We start from the raw sequence: 26601 nt of genomic DNA on the forward strand, positions 1-26601 counted from the left end.
GATGACCTGCCAAATATAAACCGGGCACGAGACCCCAACAGCGTCAGCATCAGGCGCCAGCTCTCTAAAGCGTTCCCACTGAAATCGCGAAAGCGCGTCAGCTACTCCGTTCTGAGTGCCCGGGACATGCCTAGCCCTAAAGAGGATGTTAAAACGCAGACATTGCAGAAATAGCTGCGCCAACACTCTTAGCACTAATGGCGACTTAGCCTTTTGGTTGTTAATCGCATGCACTGTGCTGTAGTTGTCGCACCAAAAGAGTACACTGCGATTAGCAAGCCGCGCGCCCCAGATTTCCATTGCCGCCATGATCGGGAACAACTCAAGAAGCAACATATCCTTTGTGAGACCCTTAGCAAACCACAAAGAGGGCCATGGCTGTGCGCACCAACTACCGTCCAAAAAGCATCCAAAGCCCGTCGCGCCAGCAGCATCAGTGAACAGCTGCAGGGAGCAATTGTCAACCACGGGAGCCAGCCAGATACGAATGCCGTTGAAGTCCGCCAAAAAGGTTGACCAGACAGCTAAGTCGCGCCTAATCTCGGCGGATAATCGCACCAGATGGTGAGCTCTGGCGACTCCGGAGGTTGCTCTCTCTAACTTCCTACAGAACAGCCTACCCATTGGGATGACTCTACAGGCAAAGTTAAGCTGACCTAGTAGCGACTGAGCCTGGCGCAAAGTAATCTTACGAGAATCGCAGCACGCGTCAATGACCCCTTTCAGCTTGGTAACTTTCTCCTGAGGTAAACAGCAATGCCCTAAAACTGTGTCTATCTGGATCCCCAGGAACGACAGGCAGGTCATAGGGCCCTCGGTTTTGTCTTCCGCAATTGGCACTCCGAACTGCGAGAAGACAGAACGAACCGACTCGAGCAATACAGCGCAGCGCTAGGAACCGGCAGGGCCAACACAAAGGAAATCATCCAGGTAGTGAGCGATCCCGCTCATCCCTGATGACTTTTCCACGCACCAATGCAAAAAGCTACTGAACTTCTCAAAAAAGGCACAGGATACAGAGCACCCCATCGGCAAACACTTGTCGATGAAGTACTCCTCACCTATGCGGAAGCCCATGTACCTAAAAGCATCGGGGTGCAAGGGCATGAGACGAAATGCCGATTCAACATCGACCTTCGCCATCAGTGCCCCCGCACCGTTGGCCCGGACCATCTCTAGTGCGTCATCAAACGACTGATAGGTCACTGAACAGAATACCTCCGGGATGGCATCGTTAACCGATGAACCTGCTGGATAAGAAAGGTGCTGGATAAGTCTGTACTTACCAGGAACTTTCTTTGGCACTACCCCAACGGGAGATAGAATTAGATTGGGCAGGGGAGGAGAAGGGAAGGGCCCGGCCATGCGACCTAACCGCAGCTCGTTGTCAACCTTGTCCCTTAAAACTGAGGACAAGGCGCGAGCAGACTGAAGGTTTCTAAACGTCCCCCCAACCACTTCGCTCTGTATAGGGAGGTGAAAACCATCAGTAAAACCTTGTAACAGAAAAACAGCAGACTCTCTGTCCGGGTATTGGCGGAGCCACGGTGACATGGCTTCCACCCTTACCGGAGTAAAGGCTCTATCTAGGGTTGCCTGGCGCAGAGGGCCTAGGTGCTGCCGAGGCAACCGCCCCTCGAGAGGGGCGGCCACCTCGAAAGCAGTTAAATGCAGGATGATTCCCCGAACAGTTGATGCAGACATGTTTGTATCGGCACCGCTGCCCCTGATTGCAGAAGGAGTTATTAAAGCCATAGCATTTGCCTTTGGCAGCACCTGGTGTAAAGGACCTCGCGCCCGGAGGGAAACGCTTTTGCCCGGCCGTGTCACTCCCTGTGGGACGCTGAGTCACCGTTGTGGCAGGGGTTGCAGCGACAATAGCTCGCGTGCTCTCCACCGCCTCTACGGGAGTCCTGGTGAGGGCCATCCAGACTTCAACGTCCTTACACCCAAAGTCTATGATATGTAAACAGTCCTGCTTGCGGCGGAACTGCTCATCATATGTCCTCCACGCTACCCCACCATATGTGCGTCTCATCTCGTGGACCATGTGAATGTATCGAATGATGTTCAAATGTTCACGTGGCCTATCCTCCAGAGAACATGCGGAGAAAACGCAGAATCCCGCCAGCCAATTATCATAAGAGCGGAAAGCCTCCGCTCCTATACCTCCCTTTGCCTTAGCAGCTTTGTAGGCTTTTTTGGACTCGTCAGTTAGGCTGAACAAGTCCACGAATTCTCCTTTCTGAATTTTTGCCCTACAGCTTTCCCTAAGACCCCGAAGCACGGCAGTGTAGTCACAGTGCACGACCCCGGGCAGGTTACGGCGCTTGCGTTCCCTCTTAGTAATTGATGCTGCACGTTTACGCTTGCGACTAAGAGCCTGGCGACCCGCCTCCTTCCTAGCATATTTGGCCGCCCGCTTGCGCGCCTTCTTAGTACTGCCTACCTCAGACCCACCAGCAGATGAAGAGGAGGAGGAAGAGGAAAAGCGACTAGAGCCAGACCCCACTGTGGATGAATACGCCACTGAACCGGCCCCCTCATCTGTATTCTCCTCACCTGTAGACTCAGGCTGCGCCGCCCAGGTGTCGTCGTCTGTGTCATCCTCCAACTCAGCCTCTCCTTCGTCCACAGGGTCAGCCTCTCTGTCATCAGGATCTGAGGAAACAACAGACAAAGGCCTGGCGGGCCATTCTGCCCTGCTCCGGCCAGACCTGCGACCACTAGAAGCAATGTTAGCATCACGTCTGCGAGAAGACCTAGGCCGGGTACCATGCCCTGAGGGGCTGATATTTCTAAAAGCCCTGACAAACTCCGCACAACCAGGAATATCTTGCCCCCTAGCAGAAGATCTGCGATTGGCAGACCTAGATGAACCGGCCTCCTCAGGACCCTCCTCTATCAAAGGAGCCAGAGCCCCAGCCATTGATGACAATGCTGCAGATAATAAAGCCGGATCAAATGCTGCAGGGGAAGGCCTGCGTGCATTGCCGGACCCCCTTGTGGGGTCCCCGTCCCTGCTATCGCTCCCGGGCAACCTACTACCCCTAGAGCTACTTCTACCCCTCGATCTAGGAGGAGTCTGTGTCCCCTCTTCTTCATCCTGACTGTGCCTCTCCCATGAAGGCCTATAGCCGTACAGGGGAGTCTCCGGATCAGGGGAAGGAGCAATGCCCCTCTCTGACTCCCCTGATCCTCCCTCTGGCCCTATGTCAGAGTTTATTGTCGCCCCCCTGCTGCTTCTTGGGCGCCTAGGCCCGGCCGCCATGTTATGGGATCGCGCTGAGCCGCGTAATGGCCGCCGGTCTGGGCTAGCCATCACGCTAGCTTCAGCCGCGCTGTTTCTCTCCCCCCTGTCTCCTGTGCCCCCTGCCCCGCGAGCAGCGCGGCGGGCGCCGTCAGCAGACCTGCGCCCACCGCGTGATGCTGCTCTGCCGCGTCTGGACGGCTGCACGCGCAGCGGGATGCCGTCATCACCGGGCACCCGCTGTGCTGCAGGCCCCGTCGCGCGACCTCTCCCCGCGCGCCCGGCTGCGGTGCCTAGCCGTCCTCTGACACGCCCGGGGGCCTGGAACGCCTGGGGGAAGCTGCTTTCCACCAGCGCAAGGCCGCGGCGGGCGCTTACTGAACCAGCACGCCCGCCGCGCGACGCCCTCTGCCCGCGAGCAGCCGTCAGCTCCAAGCCAGGGAGCGCCGGGACCGTGGCATCAGCCGCACTGCCCCTACGCCCTCCACCGGAGCCACCAGCAGCACACAAAGCAGGGTTGCCTGCCTCAGGTGAGGACGCAGCCTCCCTCCCGGATCCCAAGGCCTCCGCGAAGCGGGCGGGCGGCCTAACAGCACGCCTTGAGCGACTGGGGGCAGAGCGGGTCTTGCTTTAAGCTAAAGGAGAACAGAACTAGGGAGGTAAATCTACGCTAACTGGGCCTAACTTGCAGAGCAACAAATGCGTGTACTCACTCAGAAATTTTCTGGAAGAAGAGGAAGACTCCTCCTTCTCCCAGAGTAATGATTAGAGCCAACAACCAAAATCCAAGACAGCCATAGGCTCTCCATGTCACATGACCTCTAAGGTCACACCCAGCTATCATGTTTAATCTCCTACATGACTATGCAGCCATTACGTTTTTCTAAGGGGGTTATTTTGGTTCACTCTTTCTGACAAATTCCTTCTTAGATGGACAAAACCATGTGCACTGCAGGTGGGGCAGATGTAACTTGTGCAGAGAGAATTAGATTTGGTGGGGTTTTACTTCAAAGTGAGACCTATATTGCAGCGTAAAAATAAAGCAGTCCATATTTTTCCTGCATAGAAACAAAATAACTCACCCAAATCTAATTCTCTCTGCACAAGTAACATCTGCCCCCTGCAGTGCACATGGTATTGTCCATCTAAAGGTGCCCATACACGTTACAATTATTGTATACAATATTGCATCTCATCACATCTCAGTTTTGCAATGAGATGAGATCTAGTACAAAAAGTATTTGGAGCACATACTTATTGTACTAGATCTCATCTCATCGCAAAACTGAAGGTGCCCACAGACGCTACAATTGTACTGTGCTATGCATTTTTGTCTGTACAATGGTTCTATACAATTTTTCTTCCAGCTTGCTATGAGATGTGCACTTGGATGCATGCGATGTGATGTGATGAACCCATGTTTGTAATGTTAAATTTCAGATGTAGTCTAAAAAGTACGTGCAGCACGTACTTTTTTAGACATACAATATCGGGCTCCCGGGAACGCGCATCGCATCGCACAAGCCCATAAACACCATCCAATAATTGTACATAAGATGCAATTTGTGCTTAAAAAGTACAAAACGCATTCGATAATTGATGCGTCTGTGGGCACCTTAGATGCAATATTGTATACAATATTGTATGCAATAATTGTAACGTGTATGGGCACCTTACGAAGGATTTTGTCAGAAAGAGTGAACCAAAATAACCCCCAAAGGCAGGGATGCGGAACCTTCGGGCCTCCAGCTGTTGTTGAACTACACATCTCAACGTGCCCTGCTACAATTTTGCAATTTGCCATACTAAAACTGTTGCAAAAAAAACATGCTGGGATGTGTAGTTCAACAACAGCTGGAGGGTCGAAGGAACCCCATCCATGGACTAAGGGATTTAAACTGAGTTGGGGGGAAATTGGGTGCATGTTCTCCTGCATTATGTACACAGAAAAAAGAGTGTATATTGCCTGTATGCAAAGAATTTTGTAGCGTGTCAGTCACCTATACATACACTGGAATCCCTATCAGTCATATAATCATCTTGCACCAGCTCTAAACTAAATGCAAAAAATGCACTTTGAAACATGTAGATTTACACTTCCTGTGTGCCCAATTCTGTATAGCAATCAGCTGCTTCCACCTGTCTCCAGTGTTTCCTATGGTATAGAGTCGTTAGGTAAACACTAATAAGGTTGACATGCATTGGGTCGACTACCAAGGTCTTAGGTCAACACATGAAAAAGAGGTGGACAGGGTCAAAAGGTCGACACAAGTATTAGGTTTACAACTGGAAGGTTGACAGTCAAAAGGTCGACATGGGTTTTTCAATGTTTTTTTTAGCCGACATGTGACGACAGGCGGCATTTCATGCCCTACCATCCACTAGGGTGCGGAGGGAGAATATAATAGTGTGCCAAGCATAGCGAGGCACCGAGCACGAAGCACGGCGAGCACAGCGAGCCATACGAGGAGACGCGGTGCACTTTTTCGGTGTCCATGTCGACTGTGTCAACCCATGAACACTCCAGGTTGACCTTTTGAGTCGACCTTCATTTTGTAGGTCTAATGTTTGTGTCAACCTTTTGACCCTGTTAACTTATTCCAAAAGGGTTATTTAACCCTGTAAGGTACTCTTAATTGTCTGGCCAGACAGGATTTTATCTTGATATGAATTTTACATTATTAATCCTTCATGTGTGCTTACTAAGTACAAAAAGGATCATCTGCATACTAACAGGACTAACCATATGTACTGTATAACTTAGAAGAAGCATACCATTCACATTTTAAACTAAGTTTAATAGGAGCGAGAGGCGACTAGCCGGGAGAGACCGTAAACTATTAGGCTGTGCTCCCAAAGCCAGGAGGTGTGCCCTATCATATTGCTGGGGTTAGGTAGGAGGCAAGTAGATAGTAAGGAAGAGATAGGAGGAGGAAAGAAGGGGGAAGGTAGGAGAGGGCTATAGGGTGCAGGCCCCTCCCCAGGGGGCGTATACCCATACTTAAGCACAGGACAGGTAAAGGGGGAGGGTCAGAAAGTGCAGCAGGTGAGGCAGAAAGGATTGTCCAGCAAGAACATCCAGGAGGCAGCAGAGGAAATATTCTGATAAGTATTCCTTCTTATTCTTTTACTTAATTCCATATTCGGCACCCTGCTACCCTGCTGCAATCTGCTGTTACAAACTCCCAATGTCTCTGTAATTTTATGAATTCAATCTTTAATGCAGATAGAATTTTATCACATGTTTTATATTATGCTGAGCAACTTTCCCCTAAGGAATAAAAGCACCTAATAGAGTCTTACACCTATAACCTAACAGTACAGTTGGGATTCAGTGCAGAAGTTATTTAAATGCACACTTCTAGTTTAAGGCCAAAAAATGAGTACTTAGGGATTTATTATTATACTCTAGTTGCTGCAGCCTTCAGGAAAACAGCATAGAATTAGGCCCAATTCAGGCAAGTTAGAAACAAGTCCCATCCCCCCTCCCCCTAATTATATTACTGTGGGCTTGTTTACATGGCATATACAATACCTTTACCTACCCCTCCCACCAGGCAGGGCATACAATGGAGTCAGCAGGATGCCTAGCAATGATAAACAAATGCAGAATTCGGGCAATAATATGAAATGTGTGATTATAGATGAGCATTGGTAGAGCTGAGTTGTTTCTTATCATATGTACTAGGGGAATTACATACAGTTTTTGGTAACATAATACAATATTGCATAGCAGTGTTATTAGGATATGACATAGCATATGTTTAGATAGGCAGAATGCAAATATGGGAACACATGTTTTTTTTTTTTTATTATTTATTTATTTTTATTTAAAGTTAATATAATGCAGGAAAATTCATTATATGGTGCAATTGTCAGCGTGTAAGGCATCATAGGGGTATTAATAGACAGTATTATAAGTATGTTGCTGAATGGGGGGAATGATATATTGTATCAGGTTAGATTAAGCTGCAGTCAGTAATATAATATGGTGTCACATACAAATTAGTATGTACAATAATAGTATACAGGATATCAATAATTGAATTTATTACGTTTGTGCATGATAAGCATTTTACTGCATATTAGACTGTTATACTTTGGCTAGGCCAGAACAACCTTACGTTACTTCATGAAAAGCGCTGGGTTAATCTGCTGCTTTATACAAAATCCTGTGATGTTAGAATTCTGTTAAGTCAATTCATGCAATTGTATAAGAAGTAATGAATATAATTAGGGCACAGGGGCAAGCTTGCCAGTTAGTTGGAATGTGCTGGAAATTTGGAAATGGAATAAACAAAGCAGAATAATCACAGCAAAATCTAAGGCATTTTGTGTAACATGGGTGGAAAACAGTCATAGGCGCAATAGCATGAGCAGGGTGTAGATCAAATTATGTATAGGAATCAGAAGGGTGCAAGGAGACCTATGTGCAGTGCACCTGCCAGCAATGTGGTGGCAACATATTATAACCTTTATGCTAATACAAGGGATAACAGCCCCTTCTTTGGAAGCTTAGTACAAGTTCTCTGTCATGGTCATTTAGAACAAAGGTAATGCACTATTTACTGAACAAGCTAAGTGAAAAGTCTAATGCCAACGGGGCTTAATGGAACACTACAAATTTCCATGGGGGTAGCTATTCAGGCACTTGTATATGGATAGAGGCAGGGTAGGAAATAAAAAAAAAGGGAGAATGCAGGGAGGTGGCATTATAGGATTATTGCTCATGTTTTGGGAGGCTGCATGGTGCAACGTATTTACACACAGTACAAACTAACATGTTTTATGTCACCTCGCAGTGCAACCCTTCCTCTTCCACCTGCAGATGCCGAAGGATCGGGGGGAATGGCCAGGTGCATGACCTGGACGGACGCTGAGCTACGGCAATGCCGAAAGCGTAGTATGCAAATGTACTCTTTCTTGACAAGAATGCGTTCTACGTTGTGTTAGTATGCGCATAAAGTAGCAAGAGCCTTACATTCGCCATAGTGAAGAAAGCATTAGTGACAGCGGCACAGAGAAGCTGCAGGTCAGCCGGAGATGTGTTAGTACAGAGAGTGCAAAGCGCATGCCAAACGGCCAGGTCACGGGAAATTCAGGCTCAGCCATCACATGTCTTACCCAGCAGGAAAATCAGTGAATGACGCCTTAGAAAAGCAACAGTGCAGCGTCGCTTACCAGTCTTTTGAAGATGCGCTCAGAATAGTGCGCAGCTGCGGGGTAGGGGCCCAATTGGGGAAGATAGATATCGAATCAGCATTTAGGCTCCTCCCCCTTCACCTACATAGTCACGGATTCACGGGACTAAAGTTCAAGGGCAGTTACTATGTGGCTCTATGCTTACCCATGGGTTGCGCCATTTCATGTGCATTCTTAAAAAAAAAAAAAAAATTTCAGCACGTTCCTGCACTGGTGCGTTGAGGCAGGGACGGGCTGCAGGACAATTGCGCACTATCTGGATGGCTTTCTAATGGTCAGCCAGGTGAACACTGATACATGCGAGCGGCTGTTAAAATCCACGCAGGCGCTGTTCCACAATTTTGGTGTTCCCATAGCAACGGAAAAAACAGAGGGGCCTATGAACAAACTGCCGTATCTGGGAATTGAAATAGATACCACCAGCAGGCTGTGTAGATTACCAGAGGACAAGGTTGCTGGCATTATGAGGCAGATTGGGGAGCATGCCAGAGCAGACAAGATTACACTAAAACAGCTCCAATCGTTGTGGGGGACACTGAATTTCACATGCAGGGTTATCCCTATGGGCTGGAAAGGGCCACAGCAGGGGTAAGTAAGCCGCATCATCTGATTAAGCTGACAACAGAAATCAGAGAAGACATGTTGATGTGGGAGACAATTCTAAGGGAATTCAATGGTATTCGCATCTTGCCGGCACCGCCTGTGTCGAGCAAGAGGCTGCAGCTGTACACCGACGCAGCAAGGTTTTTGGGGATTCGGGGCATATCTCGAGGGAGAATGGTGCGCATCGCAGTGGCCGCAGAGCTGGGTCGGAGCAGGGCTGACAAGGAACATGCTGCTGCTAGAGCTGTTCCCGATCACAGTAGCGGTGGAGTTGTGGAGTAGCTGGTTAGCCAACAAGGAAATATCCTTCTGGTGTGACAACCTGGGGGTGGTCCAGGCGGTCAACAGGCAGAGTGCCTCCTCCCCACCAGCGATCAATCTGATCAGGTATTTGGTATTGGTTTGCCTGCGGCACAACATTAACTTTCGCGCCAAGCACGTCCCAGGGGTAGATAACATCATAGCGGATGCCCTCTCAAGGGGAAAATGGGAAGCGGCACCTCATGCGCAGCTGCAAGGTTTAACATGTCCACCTCATTTATGGCAGGTTGTCAAGATGGCGTGAACAAGCTGGTGAAAGACTTGATAGCGCCCGTGATATGGAGAAGCTACAGGGTAGCTTGGGAGGAATGGGGGAAACATAAGAAAATAGCAGCGAAGGAGGGTAAGTGGGAGAGCGAAGTGCAAAAAGAATTCCTGTGGGGAAGGTACAAAGACGAGAAGTCTAGGGCGCAAGCGAGCGTAGCGCTGGCAGCCATTGCTTTCTTTACAAAAGTAGCAGGGGAGGAGGACATTACAAAGAGCTTTACCATCAGCTGAATGATGAAAGGTTGGGGCAGGCGGAGCCCAACGGAACCTGATACTAGCCGGCCCATTACAGAGACAATGCTGGGGCAGCTCATGGCGGCAGCAAAAGACATGTGCAAAGGTGGTGTTTGAAACAGCATTGCTCATGGCAGCATTCGCAATGGCATTCCATGGGGCATTTAGGGTTAGCAAGCTGGTGGCTGCATCAAAAGCTTGCAAGGGGTCAGGCATGTTGGCGGACAATGTATCAGTGAGTGGAACGGTGGTGGCCTGCAAGATACACAGGTCTAAGACAGACCAACAAGGCAAAGGAAAATGGGTGGCATTGCAGGAAGGAAGCAACCCAGAGACCTGCCCCGTTAAGTTGGTAAAATAATACTTGGCGCTCAGAGCCAACGAGGGTAACGGAGGGTCTGAGGCCTTCTTGGCGCACGCGGATGAGTCCCCACTCACGGTATACCAATTTAAAATCCTGCTTAAGTGATGTGTGAAGGCTAACGGTTGGCAGGAAAAGGAGTATGGTACGCACTCGTTTAGAATTGGTGCAGCCACCACAGCGTTCAAAGCAGGGTGTTCGGAGAAAGAGATAAATGCATCGGGAGGTGGTGCTCAGCTAGCTACAAGAAGCACATCAGGTTTGGGAGAAAGGAATTGATGCATAGCTAACACCCTGCCTGAGCGGAGGGTCTCCTGTGGTTGGTAATTTTATGTAATTTGTGTGCAGAGGGTCGTTATGAAGGTTTAAGTCATAGGGTGAGGGAAGGTCATGGTAAGGTGGCAGGCTACGGTTCTGAGAGCCTAGCGTTGGCGAAAGTACCTGCGGGCCAGCCAAAGTGTGGCGCCAGGAAGCGGAGGCACCCAATAAAGGGGGTGCAGATCTCCAAAGGCCTGGCGTCGGGGTGGGGGCAAGTTGGGGACCCAGGTCGGTTACCGGTTTCAGTTGCGAGAAAGGGTCCATGGGCCCCCCCCCACGGTCGGCTTGATTCAGTTACGTTCGAGGGCTGGTGGACCGCAGTGCTTTCTTTGCCACCTAAGTGATTAAGATTATATTGGTAATCACTTGGCGCTCAGAGCCAACGAGGGTAAGGGAGGGTCTGAGGCCTTCTTGGCGCACGCGGATGAGTCCCCACTCACGGTATACCAATTTAAAACCCTGTTTAAGCGATGTGTAGGAATTGATGCATAGCTAACACCCTACCCGAGCAGAGGGTCTCCTGTGGTTTCAAAATTTTATGTGAATTGTGTGCAGTGGGTTGTTATTGAATATTTGAGTCATAGGGTGAGGGAAGGTCACGGTAAGGTGGCGGGCTGCGGTTCTGGGAACCTAGCGTTGGCGGAAGTACCTGCGGGCCAGCCAAAGTGTGGCGCCAGGAAGCGGAGGCACCCAAAAAGGGGGTGCAGATCTCCAAAGGCCTGGCGTCGGGGGGGGGCAAGTTGGGGACCCAGGTCGGTTACCGGTTTCAGTTGCGAGAAAGGGTCCATGGGCAACCCCCCACGGTCGGCTTGATTCAGTTACGTTCGAGGGCTGGTGGACCGCAGTGCTTTCTTTGCCACATAAGCGATTACGATTATATTGTAATCTGATTAATAAATGTGACCTTTAATTCGCCATAAACAAATGACTCTGTTTTGGTTATTTCAGGAGAAAGGGGAGCAGAGGGAAAGGGAAGGGGTGGGAGGGAGGATGTTTAAAGGGGTGGGGTTTCTTAGTCTCTTTAAGGGTAAAAGTATGGCGGGAGCATCAGACGCTCAGAGGTTTAATAGGAGCGAGAGGCGACTAGCCGGGAGAGACCGTAAACTATTAGGCTGTGCTCCCAAAGCCAGGAGGTGTGCCCTATCATATTGCTGGGGTTAGGTAGGAGGCAAGTAGATAGTAAGGAAGAGATAGGAGGAGGAAAGAAGGGGGAAGGTAGGAGAGGGCTATAGGGTGCAGGCCCCTCCCCAGGGGGCGTATACCCATACTTAAGCACAGGACAGGTAAAGGGGGAGGGTCAGAAAGTGCAGCAGGTGAGGCAGAAAGGATTGTCCCACCCACCCACCCTTGGACGAAGAAGGAGGAACATCCAAGAAGGATCTGTTTACAGCAAACTTCGTTTTAACAGGGCGCGGAAGTACCTGCGGGCCAGCCAAAGTGTGGCGCCAGGAAGCGGAGGCACCCAAAAAGGGGGTGCAGATCTCCAAAGGCCTGGCGTCGGGGGGGGGCAAGTTGGGGACCCAGGTCGGTTACCGGTTTCAGTTGCGAGAAAGGGTCCATGGGCAACCCCCCACGGTCGGCTTGATTCAGTTACGTTCGAGGGCTGGTGGACCGCAGTGCTTTCTTTGCCACATAAGCGATTACGATTATATTGTAATCTGATTAATAAATGTGACCTTTAATTCGCCATAAACAAATGACTCTGTTTTGGTTATTTCAGGAGAAAGGGGAGCAGAGGGAAAGGGAAGGGGTGGGAGGGAGGATGTTTAAAGGGGTGGGGTTTCTTAGTCTCTTTAAGGGTAAAAGTATGGCGGGAGCATCAGACGCTCAGAGGTTTAAAGCAAAACCTATGATGGCCTAATAAAGATAAAGGTTTATAAGCAGTGCTCCATATAAGGGACAGTGAGAAAATCACAGAGCGAAGTGGCAGATTTAATCAAACTGCATTGTCTTTTTTTATTGTTTTTGCCTTTTTATTGCCGTATTGTCGATATTATTGTGATTATTATTGTTTTGATGGTACTCTTTACCTAGAAGGGCGCCCATCGCGGGCATTGCATGCACTAAAAAATCGGGTGCGATGCGACCGACGCGATGCCCGCGATTTCCCATAGGGAACAATGTTAAATGTCCCAATTAACCCAATTTTCCTGTTCAATGTCTCAATTGACCCGATTTTTCCATAGGAAACAATGTTAAATGGGCCACAGAGGCCAAATAGGCACCCTGAAGTGTGAAATGGCCCCCACAATTGTTAACGCCATTGTTAACGACGATCAACGTCAACCCGAAGCGTGGCGAGCACAGCGAGCCCGCGAGGGGCTGCGGTACACGTCCTACGACCTTTTCATACCCCCACGATCCACGTCGGCGTGGAGTTGAGAATAGAAAGTGTGGCGAGCACAGCGAGCCACCGAGCCCGAATCGTGGCGAGCGCACGCGGATACTTTCACAGGTATACGCGTCCCCTCGCGGGCTTCACAGCTGTCCGCGTCCGCTCGCCACGCTTCGGGCTCGCCACACTTTCTATTCTCAACTCCACGCCGACGTGGATAGTGGGGGTATGAAAAGGTCGTAGGACGCGTACCGCCGCCCCTCGCGGGCTCGCTGCGCTCGACCACGCTTCGGGTTCACGTTGATCGTGGGGTGGCGTTAACAATTGTGGGGGCCATTTCACACTTCAGGGTACCTATTTGGACTCTGTGGCCCATTTAACATTGTTTCCTATGGAAAAATCAGGTCAATTGAGACATTGAACAGGAAAATTGGGTCAATTGGGACATTTAACATTGTTCCCTATGGGAAATTGCGGGCATCGCGTCGGTCGCATCGCACCCGATTTTTTGGTCGCATGCGATGCGACCGACGCGATTTTTTTTTACTAACGATGCCCACAATCAAAATCGTGGGCGCCCTTCTAGGTAAAGAGTACCGTTTTGATTCTACTTATATTTATATATATATATATATTTTTTTTTTTTTACAGTGTGTATTCCTGCTTGTCTGGCATACAGTTCAAAGTGACGTGGCTGATACATTGGTAAAACCTTTGCGCAGTTTTTTGCTTCTGTCTTGTTCTGTCTATATATTTTTTTTTTTTACTTTTAATTTTAAACTAAATCACACAGCAATGATTGTAGACTTTATTTACACCATTAAAGTTGTCCTTTAAAATACAGAATTTTGGAAGATTTTGCCCAAAAAAAAAGAAAAAGATTATTTTATATAATCAATGGTCGTCTGGCTACTGGCAGTTCAGTTGCACACATTTCTTTTCTTGCTTGATCAAGGTTAATTTGTAACTCATGAAAACATTCCATAAATACCCTTTTCTTGAAGGTCTTACAAATGTTAAACACAACACTACTTATAACATAATGCAGAAACCTGAACCTCCTAGGTAATGTGCCATCTGGGTATATCAAATAGAAACTATCATTTTAAAATTAATCACACAGAAAATCTCTTCCACATACGATCTCACACAAGGGCGTAACTACCATTGGTGCAGGGGGTACAGCTACACACTGGAGCAAACTCAGGCCAATTTATCCTTTCTGGCTGAATAGGAACAACATATCGGCTGGATTGTTCAGTGTGTCTGGCCAATCCGTGCACTTCCATGGTCATTACCAATATTTTCTGGTTTCTGTGTTGCAGGGGCGGATCCAGGATAAAATGACAGGGGGGGCACTATAATAAAAAAGGGTTTGGGTGGGGGAGGGGCAGTGTTAGTGGTGCCAGTGTACATGCTAAGAGAGCGGCAGGAGAGGGTGGGAATGGAATTAAAAATAGGCCCTGGCATTTAAAGTACGCAGGCCCACCATGGCGACAAAAGTGAAGGATGTTGTTGTGCACGTGCCAAAGGCGCGCTCCGGAAAAGGGTGTGTGGCCACTCAACAGGGGCCGTGTCAACACCATATACAACTTCTACACATTATGCAACAAAATACTAGACCCCATTATACTTGCCCCTTACACATGATGCCAAATGGAATGAGCCAGAATTGACATAATGCCACATGGATTGAGCCAAAATTCAAATAATGCCACATGGATTGTGTCAAAATTCACATAATGCCACATGGATTGAGCCAAAATTCACATAATGCCAAATGGATTGTGTCAAAATTCACATAATTCCACACAGATTGAGCCAAATGCATAAAATGCCACATGGATTGAGCCAAAATTCACATAATGCCACATGGATTGAGCCAAAATTCACATAATGCCACACGATTTGAGCCAAAATTCACATAATGCCACACGGATTGGGAAAAAATTCACATAATGCCACATGGATTGAGCCAAAATTCACATAATGCCACACGGATTGAGACAAAATTCACATTATGCCACATGGATTGAGCCAGAATTCACATAATGCCACACAGATTAAGCCAAAATTCACAATACACTTCATAAACAGGGACATTGTCCACCAAAGGCTCGCATTAAACATTTACACCATAATGTCCATTACACGTTAAGTTACACGCCATTATGTCCATTATGTGTTATGCCAAACATCATAATGCCTATTAAAAATTATGCTACATAAATGCTGCTTCTCTACATGCTCATTGCCAGAGATTCCATGCTCATTGCCATGTGGGATTACATGCTCATTGCCAAGGGGGAATATATGCTTGTGGTAAATGGGGGACAGCCATCGCCAGGCAGAACTGATAGCCTCTGACAGTGGCAGAGCCTGGCTGTATTCAGAGCACTGCAGGTCCCGGCTATTTGAAATAATACCCCTTTCACACCAGAAAATGCATTCCCAGGTTGGCCCCTTTTACACCTGCCTAGTCCCTGCATTTTCTGGTGTGAGGGGGAGAGAAAACCACCCCTCCCCCCTTTAACCAGTTATCTCATTTAACCGGCTATATCTTCGGAACCAACTGACCCATTTACATGAGACAAGTATTATATTGAAGAACTTTTGATCAGGCTTTGAATGATTTTGGTCCAGTGAAACTGGAACGTTTGGTTCCAGAATAATCTGCCCTCAAAGAACATGAACAGCAATGAAATTACATTTAAAAAATAAAAAAATCGGTTTACACTCAATATCTCTAGAACCGATTGACCGATTTGGACCAGCCTGATATCATACTGAAGGCCCAGCGATTTGGAATTGAATGAAATCAACCACAAGCTTCTGTGATGCCAGGGCGGGAACTGGCAGCCGCCGGAACTGGGTGGGGGTCGGAATTGACGGGTCCCATATTATCCTATGGGGAAAAAACGTTACAGGTTTGCCAGGCGATATCTCCAGTTTCCGGGGGGCTAGAGACACGGGGCTGGGCTCGTTGGAATGCCCTGGTCCTCAGCTACAAAATAAATGACAGGGGGCACGTGCCCGGGTGCCCCCCCCCTGAATCCGCCACTGCTGTGTTGCATGGCAAACTAGTCAGTACTGTATGCAGTGCTGTGCAGTGCAGTGTAATGAATGAATGATCATTCAACCCTTCAGTACATTGTTATAAAATGTTAGGGACAGACTTGCTTTTGGTGATGAGATTGCTTTTGGAGCTATTTGGAGCATCTGAAGGTTGCCCATACACGATTTGGCACAACATGCTAATAAATACAGCACACAAAATGCTTATTTAGCAGACTAAACAAAACAATTAGGAAAACACATGAACACAGTGACAATAGATGTGGTCAATTCAGTCTTTAGAGCTCAGAGTCAATTAGAAGCTAAATTTGTCTATTGAGCTGTTCTTCCTATTCATAAGCCACATAAGCAATTAGCTACATATGTCAACAGTTAAATACACCACACAGTTTATATCCCTCAGGATTTACAATGATATAAAACACAACACTCTAAAATGTCAGTCAGCTTGGGAAAGAAGTGTATACTGTATGTACTTTCTTGAGAAACTGGAAGGAAAGGGCAGGGGGGAACTACGGTATATATAGAGATGGTCTGGTATAAAGGGAACATAGGCTACCTCTCATGCAGTGATTGGTCAGTTATTTACAGACACAACTCAGTCATGCATCTTGTTTAACCATAGGAATTGTCACATTGCACTTACTTTTGCACATGTTGGGCTCCCCTGTTTTACCATTTGCTGCTTGCCAAAGCTGGTCATTATACATAGGAGCACACTGCTCACAATGAGGGCCTGCTGTGTGGTGCTTGCAAATGCATCGCCCATGGACCTACAAAGACAAAACAGGTAAGGTAACAATGCTAATTATAAAGTACAATGTGCACTTTGTATCCATAACAAATACAGTATATTAGTACAATGTACTACTGAGTCTTAAGGCCCATACACACTGGGCGACTTTGAGCTGAAAGCCGCTCAAAACAGCCTGTATAAGTGGCTTTCAGCTCAAAGCCGCCCAGTGTGTATGCTCCAGCGGTGAGCGCTGCTGCGCACTCCCGCATCATTGCCGGGAAAGCCGCTCATCTGCTGGTAATACCAACAGATGAGCGGCACTGAGGACGGCGTTGCATAGCGCTGCGCTATGCAACGCCGTCCTCCCCCCTCCATCAGTGCCGGGCTGGGGGAAAGCCGTTCAGTGTGTATACACGCTGGGCATAGTCACCCAGTGTGTATGGACCTTTCCTACTCTGCACCACAGATTTTAAACAAGTACAATATTCTAATTGCAAAAGGATTTACTGAGAACTCTTAAGGTCCATACACTCTAGGCGCTTTTGCCCAGTGTGTGCGGATATCGATTATGGGGGAAATATATACACACTACAGGCTACCATATTTTGCCTGAACCAAAAGTCAATAAATCAACCAAACATAAGATATCAGCTGCTGACTGTAATCCACAAAATGATTTCGGTACATGTGTAATATCGCGGCGCCCGGCTACGCTACGTTTTCAGCGTAGGCCAAGCTACGTTGTCAGCATAGCCCAACGGCTGCCTAGCGTAGTCAGCGTAGTGACTCCGTGCTAGCCCTGCATAGTCACCCTGCCAGCTCTCCCGGGGGTATAAAACGGTCGGGAGAATGCGTAACGCTGCGATCGCCATGCTTCGGGCTGGCGTGGATAGTGGGGGTGTTTCAGGAACACATTCACACCTGTCATGTCAGCCAGGTTTAAATAGTCAATGGTGCCCACACAAGGTAATAAGCGCTGACTGACTACGCTAACTGCGTAACGCTGACTGACTACTCTATGTATGCTCCGGCTGGCAGCGAACGGGCAGGAACACTACACTACGCTGACAACACTGCCTACACTGCCTGCGCTGGGCGCGCAAACACTACGCTGATTCTGACAGCGTCGCTACGCTAACTGCGTGACGGCCACCGTGCTAATACACAAGTACCATGATTTCCACCAATCATGGAAAGAAAGTAGCTGGCACCTAATCATGCACCTTGAGTTGGTGAGTCCCAGTCTGTTACATGTGAGCAGGCTGAGATTCGGAGCTCTGCTAAGATATTCCTTAGTGTATGTCACAGAATGAAATATGGTCTATGCTGACCTCCACCTTTTATCTATCCATCTAATTGATGTAGACAGTCTAATTGTACCATACAGTGTACAGATAACAGTGGGTATTAGAAAGTACAGTGGTAGCAGAGAAGTTCAAGCTGGGAAGGAGTGCACTTTAAAAAATGTGGTCAGTGTGCGTGTACATTTGAGCTGAAGATCCAGAATTGGGATTTTAGTACCTCTGGTCTGGCCTTGTTGCCATCACTGCCAGACTTCTAATACCATGAAAGTCTTCTGTATGCAAATCGACACAAGACGCTGGAGAATTGTAGAAGTATGTTTTTACTATCTGCAATTCACATTGAACAATCAGTTTCAATGTAATTTGTACAGTAGCACACCTCCCAACATGACCCTCTCCAGGAGGGACACAATGCTCTGTTCCTGGACTTCCCTCTAATGTATGATTTGCCATCACCTGTGTTGAAACACCTTTCTTTCCAATTAACCTGTTCAAAGCAGGTGATGGCAATCATACTTTCAGAGGGAAGTCCAGAAACAGAGCATTGTGTCCCTCCTGGAGAGGGTTATGTTCGGAGGTATGCAGTAGTGCACAGCTGCAGGGAAGCGGCTGTGCAATACCATTCAACTAAAATGTAAATGCAGCAGGAGATCAGGTGGAAAAAGATACCTCCTCCATGAATCTGGGATTTCAGTGCTGCATCTGAAGATGCAGCCTCGGATCACTGTTAAACCATTGGTCATGATGATTGCAGCATTCGGCCAGTCTACATAGTCCGAAACTTACTCACTCTGGACGTCAGCCACTCCGGCTGGGTCAAGAAAGCCTGCAGCAAACAATACAGACCCTGTGCTTGGCATGCCTAATATAAAACAGGAGTGACTAGTCCCTGTTTTGTACAATGATCCCAGTGAGCACCCTGCAGCATGTCAATCATGCTGCTGCTGAAAGAGGACTGCAAACCGGACTATGATGCAGGACCCATTTTGCACATGCACAGGACGGGACCTCAGCATGCGCATACCCTTAACCATTGGATTTGTACGCAAACCATCGTCTTTGCGTACAAAACGAATCAGACAAAATTGCTGCAGCGGCACTTCCTGTAAAAACAGAAACTTCCTGTATAACAAACACTTGTTATGACTTGTTATAAGTTGGTAGCTGAGATACAACCATCATACAGCATATATTTACATGCTCTGTTGTTCTGGGGTTTAGAGTTATTACAGATAGGTGCTTGCATGTTGTATGGTTTATGTAAGTCACAAATGTAATATTGGGCCCACAAAACTACTCCTGTTTGCTAAAGGAGCCATGCAGGAGCAAATATGTGTTATGGAATACCATGGCTCGCGTGTAGCCATCACTGTCTACACATTAACCTAGTGCATTAATCAGATTTTATGACTCTGCACACCTGCCTGCATTTCTAGTTTTCATTGATGTGTGCTGGACTACATACAAGTGCAACAGTGAAATAACAAGGTGTTTTGCACTTACAAATTACATTTTATTATGTACACTTACATCATACTTGCCTACTTTTTAAAACTTGTTTCAGGGAGAATATAGTTGGTAGCAGTACTGTGCACAGTGCCCCATTGAGGGGGCATGTCATGCTCCTCCCATAAGGCGTGTCTAATTCCATAGATGGAGATTGTGAAAAGAGATTGTGAATGTGGCACCTAGCAGCATGGGTGTGCACTGCTTCATCTGAGAGGAATCTTTTATAATTACTTATACCCAAATTGTAGATGAGCCCCAAAGCAGTTAGTAAGAGCTATTACACTTGGTAAAGTGCTAGGAAATTGTACTGATGAGTCAATGTAAATGTATCTGTCTCTCATTCCTTTTTCCCCCAAAAATGTAACAGTGTAATGTGGGCTAGGTGAAATGAGGGAGATTGCTAGACTAATGAGGGAGAGAGGGAGATTGCTGTTATTTCAGGGAGTCTCCTGCAGAATGCAGGAGGGGAGGCAGCTATGACTTACATTGGAGTCAAGGGTTCTGCATGGAGTGAGTTTACCTGCCAGAGATGCAGTCAGGTACTAGCTACAGTAGTATAACTCACAGGAGCTTGATGTGTATTTTGCAAAGGTTTCAGAGAAATTTAACAGGATCAAAAATGTATAAAACGGGGGAATACATGCCGTTGATTATATATTCGGTGGAGAAATGGATGCCATCAGTGGCGGTTTTTACTTATGGCCTGCAGGCCCCCCTCTCCCCGGGTAAAATATGCCACTGTGTGAAGCCAGATGAATGGCCAAATGCACTAAGCTTCAAAGTGATAAAATGGAGAGTGATAAACAGCCAGCCAATCAGTTCCTAACTTCCATGTTACAGGCTGTGTTTGAAAAATGTCAGGCAGGAGCTGATTGGTTGGTTGTTTATCACTCTATTTTATCACTTTTGAACCTTATTGCATCTGGCCCGAAGTCTGTGAGACAGCGCTGGCTTTACTGTGACTGGCAGTGACTTCCTATTGGAAGCCCAACCTGCCAGTCACCCAAGGCAGTCCCATTGGGAGGTGTTCCCTCCCTCTGGGATGCCTCTATGTGGGCTGCTCTGCAGAGTGCATAAAAACAGGTTCTACGCCTGCAGGACCCTGAATATTCGTCTGTGGGCTGCTACCAAAGCTGGGGCCAGCAAATGAGCATTACCGATTAAGCTACTGCGCATGCACCATTGCCGAATTAGGCGGCGGGACTAGCACCCGCAGACGGGTGGGTGGGCACAGCATTGTGGCAGCCCACATCCTCCACAAAAGAAAGGGCTGCCACTGGGTGCCATGTATTTTAGTAATTTAAACATTGACACTGATAAAATGATTACATACAGATTTATTATGCACTATGGACCTGATTTAGCTTTGTTAGCAAAGAAAAAGCATGCAAGTGGGCAAACCCATGTGTACTACAGGTGGGGCAGATGTAACATGTGCAGAGAGATGTAGATTTGGGCGGGGTGTGAAAATCTAAATTGCAGTGTAAAAATAAGGCTATCTAACATTTGTGGGCTACATGCAAAAGCAGCCAGTATTTACCCTGCAGAGCAACAATACAAATGTACTGTATTTGCACCCCTTGATTAGCAGCATGGTTTGTTCCAGACACAAAACGACTTGCATTTTTACTTTACTGAATCTGGCCTTCTATGCACATTATGGCCATTATCAGATTAGTGGTTGTAGCTAAAGAAGATAAGTGCTTTAATAGTTTGCGTATCAAATAATATGATCTATTGACATGTACAGATTACATAAAACAAGAAGCCTTTGTGGTCTTTAAAAGATGCAAAATATTTTGACAGTCTGCATTTCTCTCTGAAAGCTGGAATGTTTGCTCACAAGTAGAGACTGCCTGATGTGGGGGGCCAGCGTTCATATACGGCATGCCGCTGCACGGGGCGCTTCATTTACACTAAAATATACTTTAGTGAGCAGCTCTGAGTGCTCTCTGTTTATCAGCATCCTTAGAAGCTCCTCCAAATTTTGATACAGTATCTCCTGAAAGTGTTAATGTTGTGCCTAATACAAAACAAACCAAAGACAACCTTGAAAAGAATAATTCCAAATGAATGAATGCAATTTCAGCTCTTTGAAGAATACATGAAAGAAACAACCCAATACCCATATCATACTGTATGTGTGACATACTGGCAGAAAAGTTTCACTTTGAAAGTAAAATCAATTAGACCTGCTGGTGACCTGGAAAACGTGCACTGTGTGGGGGTCCTGAGGACCGAGGTTGAGAACCACTGAATTAGACAAATCAATACTTCTATATAGAAACACAGAAGGCTGATTAAGCCTGAGGTGAACATAAACCACTGAGGAACCCTCAGTCACAGGGGACACTCTGCTGTTGGTAACATGTTATTGTAATGAGGATGGGCACAAGGCCTATCAGAGCAGGGGGAGGGTTTAGACAGGGTAGGAATGATCACGAGTTATAGTGATCACCCTCTGTCCAAGAAGCCCCACCCACCCTTCCCTATTTCTCTTCTTCTCCGGCGGCGGTAAACAACGGTCATTCTTTAAGAACTCTGTCTGTGTGTAGGTAGTGGGGTGCACTCTCCCTCTACATCGATTGTCATGGGCCACGCTTCTGCCCGGGGGATGGCCGTCACCACCAGGCCTGGTGGCTGACCAGGGAGAGTGATCACCAGCGATGTATGTATGCTTAGTTATCATTAACCCCACCTTTCCTATAGTGACCGTTCTTTAGTGCGGCCACCATTCATAGTCATAGTTTAATTGTCAAAATAAATTTAACATTCTTTTGAAACGCCAGCACTTGAACAGGAGTAATCTAAACCAAATTAATATTTGGTGTGACCACCCTTTGACTTCAAAACAACATACATTCCTCTAGGTACACTTTTTTTGAAGGAGGTTTCTGCAGGGAGGATGTTTCAAACATCTTGGAGAACTAACCACAGATCTTCTGTGGATGTAGGCTTGCTTAAATCACTTGTTGATGTTGTGATCAGTGCTCTGTGGTGGTCATATCATCAGTTCCAGGACTCCTTGTTCTTCTTTATGATGAAGATAGATTTGAATAACATTGGCTATATGTTTGGGGACTTTGTCCTGCTGCTAAATAAATTTGGAGCCAATAAGACACCTCTTTGATGGTATTGCTGTTACGTTGCCCTGGCCTGGGCACCAGGGACAACACAGGTTCCAGACGGAGAGAGAACAGGGCGTGAGCCCACAGCCGGGACCGCCGGTTAGGACGGCCACAGCGGGTCCTACACTCTCTCTGTTGAGTCCCTGGGGCAGATGGCAAACCCCTGCGGAGCTAGGCTTCACCTGTGGCCGCCGCGTTCGAAGGAGCGAGTTAAGCCCGCTCCCACCCCGATGCAGCCAGGTCTTATGTGGGGACAAGGGGTAAGCGATCGCCACGAGGAGTCTCAAGAGGATAAGCTAACTAATGGACCTGACTGGTAGTGAGCCCCTGACTGCCGGCACCAGGCCAAGACGGGGAGTGCGACCAAGTCGCAGACACCAGAGGGTATACGGGAGTCCCAAAAACACACCAAAGGGACCGTGACTCCCAAAGCAGGGATCAGGATGAATGGTGACACTCCTGCCTAACCAGAACACTAGTGACAGACGGGGGCGAGGGAACAACTACCAAAAGACAGGGACTACAAGGCAAAAGAGAATAACCAAGGATAACCCACGGAGGGGTTAGGCCGCGGAGGGCTAGGGAACCAAAGAAGGAAAGAACCTGAGCTCCACTGGAGCACTTACGTGACCCACGGAAGATGGAAGCTGTGGGTCCACGGCAGGCTCACAGGCTGAGGGTGGTATACAGCGGAGGAGTCCAGGGAAGATGCAGGGACACAGGAATCCTAAAGGCAGCCAGCAGCTGACAGGCTGGGAGACCCGGAGGACTGCAGCAAGGACAGACCACAAAGGATGCTGGGACCAAGGAACCAGGGGACCGGGGAGCGCAGCACACTGCTGAGGTGAGCTAAAGCTATAACCGGCGTCTGTGCCCAGCAGACGCCGGCTATTTATTTGAATTTCGCGCCGCCTGACTGACGCCAGGCGCGCGCGTTGCTGGCTGCCGGGCGGAAGCTCGGGGACGTTGCCTAGCAACGCCCCGACGCTTAGCCTCAGAGCGAGGCTTGGGACGCTGCTCGGCAACGTCCCCCGCCGCGTCAGATGACGCTGTACTCGCCGTCCGTCCGGGTGCAGGGACACCCGGACGGCGTGCAACAGTACCCCCCCCTTGAGGAAGGGTTAACAACCCTTTCCCACCGGGTTTATCCGGGAATTGACGAAAAAAGGCCCTCCTAAGATTGGGTGAATGCAAATCTCCATCGGAAACCCAGGACCTCTCTTCGGGACCAAATCCCCTCCAGTGTACCAGAAACTGCAAGGAACCTCTCACAAGTCTAGAATCGAGGATCTTTTCCACGCGGAACTCCTGTTGCCCCTGCACCATCACTGGGGCGGAGCCATTCCTCAGTCTGCGAGGAAATCTCTGAGAAAACACCACTGGCTTAAGAAGCGAAGCATGAAAGGTACTCGAGATCCTGAGGGACTTAGGTAAGGCAAGACGGAATGCTACCGGATTAACCCTCCTGACAATCCGAAAAGGCCCAATGAATCGAGGCCCTAACCTTGCTGATGGTTGGTGAAGCTTTATATTACGGGTGGATAGCCACACCCAGTCACCAACTTTGAAAGAGCAAGGCCGTCTGGATTTGTCAGAGAATACCTTCTCTCTGAAAGCAGCTTCTTTAAGGGCCAAGTGGACTTTCCTCCATATGACTTTGAGGCGAGAGACAGCTGACGAAGAAGAGCCAGAGGCATTCGGTCCCAGAGAATTAGCCCGTGGATGGAATCCGTAGACCGCAAAGAAGGGCGACGTCTTAGAGGCCGAATGATGTGCGTTATTATACGCAAATTCGGCTAACGGCAAGAAACTAACCCAATCGTTTTGAAGTTTGGAAACAAAAAGCCTCAGATATTGCTTAAGAGACTGATTAAGGCGTTCTGTTTGTCCATTGGCCTGTGGATGGAATGCGGAAGTAAGGCTGATCTTAACCTTCAAGGCAGCACAGAACATTCTCCAAAACTGAGCCACGAACTGTGGACCCCGGTCAGACACAATATCACTGGGAAACCCGTGTAGACGAAAAATTTGTTGAAGGAATAGCGTGGCCAGTTCTTTAGCCGAGGGTAACTGCCTTAAAGCCACGAAATGCGCCATCTTAGAAAATCTATCGATGACGACCCAAATGACTTGACAGTGTGATGAGACTGGAAGACCCACAATAAAATCCATGGCCAGATGGGACCAAGGCCTGCCTGGAACGGACAAAGGCAACAACTCTCCCAATGGTCGAGAACGTGGAACTTTATGTCGGGCACACTCCGGACACGACAAGACAAAGTCCTTGCTGTCCCTGGCCATCCCTGGCCCCCAGACCACTCGGGATAATAAAGCCTGGGTGACCCGAAATCTTAGTATCATGGCATTCTGCCAATACTCTGCGTCTCAATGAAGGAGGAACAAACAGTTTATTCTCCGGAGTTTGGGCTGGAGCTTGCCCTTGGGCTTGCCGGAGAAGACCCTCCAAGGTCTGGCTAACTCCGGCATGGATACAGGATGAAGGAATGATGGACCCAGACTTGATCCCGCCCTCTTGTTGAGGAACAAAACATCTGGAAAGGGCGTCTGCCCTAATGTTTTTCGATCCAGGGACATAAGAAATGATGAAATTAAATCTCATAAAGAAGAGTGCCCACCGGGCTTGGCGAGCGTTCAGTCTTTTGGCTGATTCAATGTATTGTAGATTCTTATGATCGGTTAAGACCAGAATCTGATGAACCGCTCCTTCCAGCCACTGACGCCATTCATCAAAGGCCCACTTAATGGCAAGTAGCTCCCTGTTGCCCACATCGTAATTGGACTCAGCTTGAGAAAATTTTCTGGACATGTAGGCACAGGGGTGGAATTGTGAAGATTCCGGATCTCTCTGAGAGAGAACTGCCCCGGCTCCAACTTCGGAGGCGTCGACTTCCACCACAAATGGCAACTCAGGGTTGGGGTGTCGAAGGACTGGAGCCGAGATGAAGGCTTGTTTCAAGGTCTTGAAAGCCTGTTCCACCTGAGGAGTCCATGCTGATGGATCCGCACCTTTCTTGGTCAATGCCACCAAGGGTGCCACAATTGAAGAAAAGGCATGAATGAATCGCCTATAATAATTGGCGAACCCAAGAAATCGCTGGACTGCTTTTAAATTGGTGGGTCGCACCCAATCCAAAATGACTTGTAATTTCTTGGGGTCCATTTGGAACCCTTGCGAAGAAATTATATATCCCAAGAAAGATACCTGGGTCACCTCAAATTCGCATTTCTCTAATTTAGCGAATAACTGATTCTCGCGCAATTTTTGCAGAACCTGACGAACTTGTGTCCTATGCGAGTCCAAGTCTTGGGAAAAAATTAAAATATCATCTAAATAGACAACCACGAACTTGCCCAAGAATTCCCGAAGGACATCGTTAATAAAATCTTGAAAAACGGCTGGGGCATTGGATAGCCCGAACGGCATTACCAGGTACTCATAGTGCCCTGTCTGAGTACTGAATGCCGTTTTCCACTCGTCCCCTTCCAGGATTCTTATGAGGTTATAAGCCCCCCTAAGGTCAATTTTAGAGAAAATGGTAGCGGAATGTAGTTGGTCAAACAGCACCGAAATTAAAGGAAGGGGATAGGTGTTTTTCACCGTAATTTTATTAAGGGCACGGAAATCTATGCACGGCCTCAAAGAACCATCCTTCTTTTCCACAAAGAAGAAGCCGGCGCTGAGCGGCGATTTAGAGGGCCGAATAAACCCCTTGGACAAACTTTCTTGGATGTACTCATCCATGGCCTTTGTCTCCGGGAGAGACAATGCATAAAGTCTACTCTTGGGCAATGGCGCGTTGGGGACCAATTGGATGGCACAGTCGTATGGCCGATGCGGGGGTAAACGGTCGGCCTTACCCTTTGAAAACACGTCTGCGTAATCCTGGTAGGGAATGGGAATCCCCGCTAAAGAGGTGGATTTCACAGGGAGCGAAAT

At 48.0% G+C, this 26601-nt stretch overlaps 1 protein-coding gene across 1 annotated transcript in view; it reads right to left on the bottom strand.

The window, feature by feature from the left end:
* NTN4 (netrin 4) overlaps positions 1 to 26601 on the bottom strand; it is a 139870-nt gene that overhangs the window by 40610 nt on the left and 72659 nt on the right. Inside the window, exon 4 of the mRNA XM_083182428.1 lies at positions 16613 to 16739. Within this exon, the coding sequence (XP_083038554.1) occupies positions 16613 to 16739 (127 nt within the window). The remainder of the gene's footprint in view (positions 1 to 16612; positions 16740 to 26601) is intronic.

Source organism: Crinia signifera, chromosome 4 (genome assembly GCF_055691185.1).
Source record: "Crinia signifera chromosome 4, ASM5569118v1, whole genome shotgun sequence".
Classification (NCBI taxonomy): domain Eukaryota; kingdom Metazoa; phylum Chordata; class Amphibia; order Anura; family Myobatrachidae; genus Crinia; species Crinia signifera.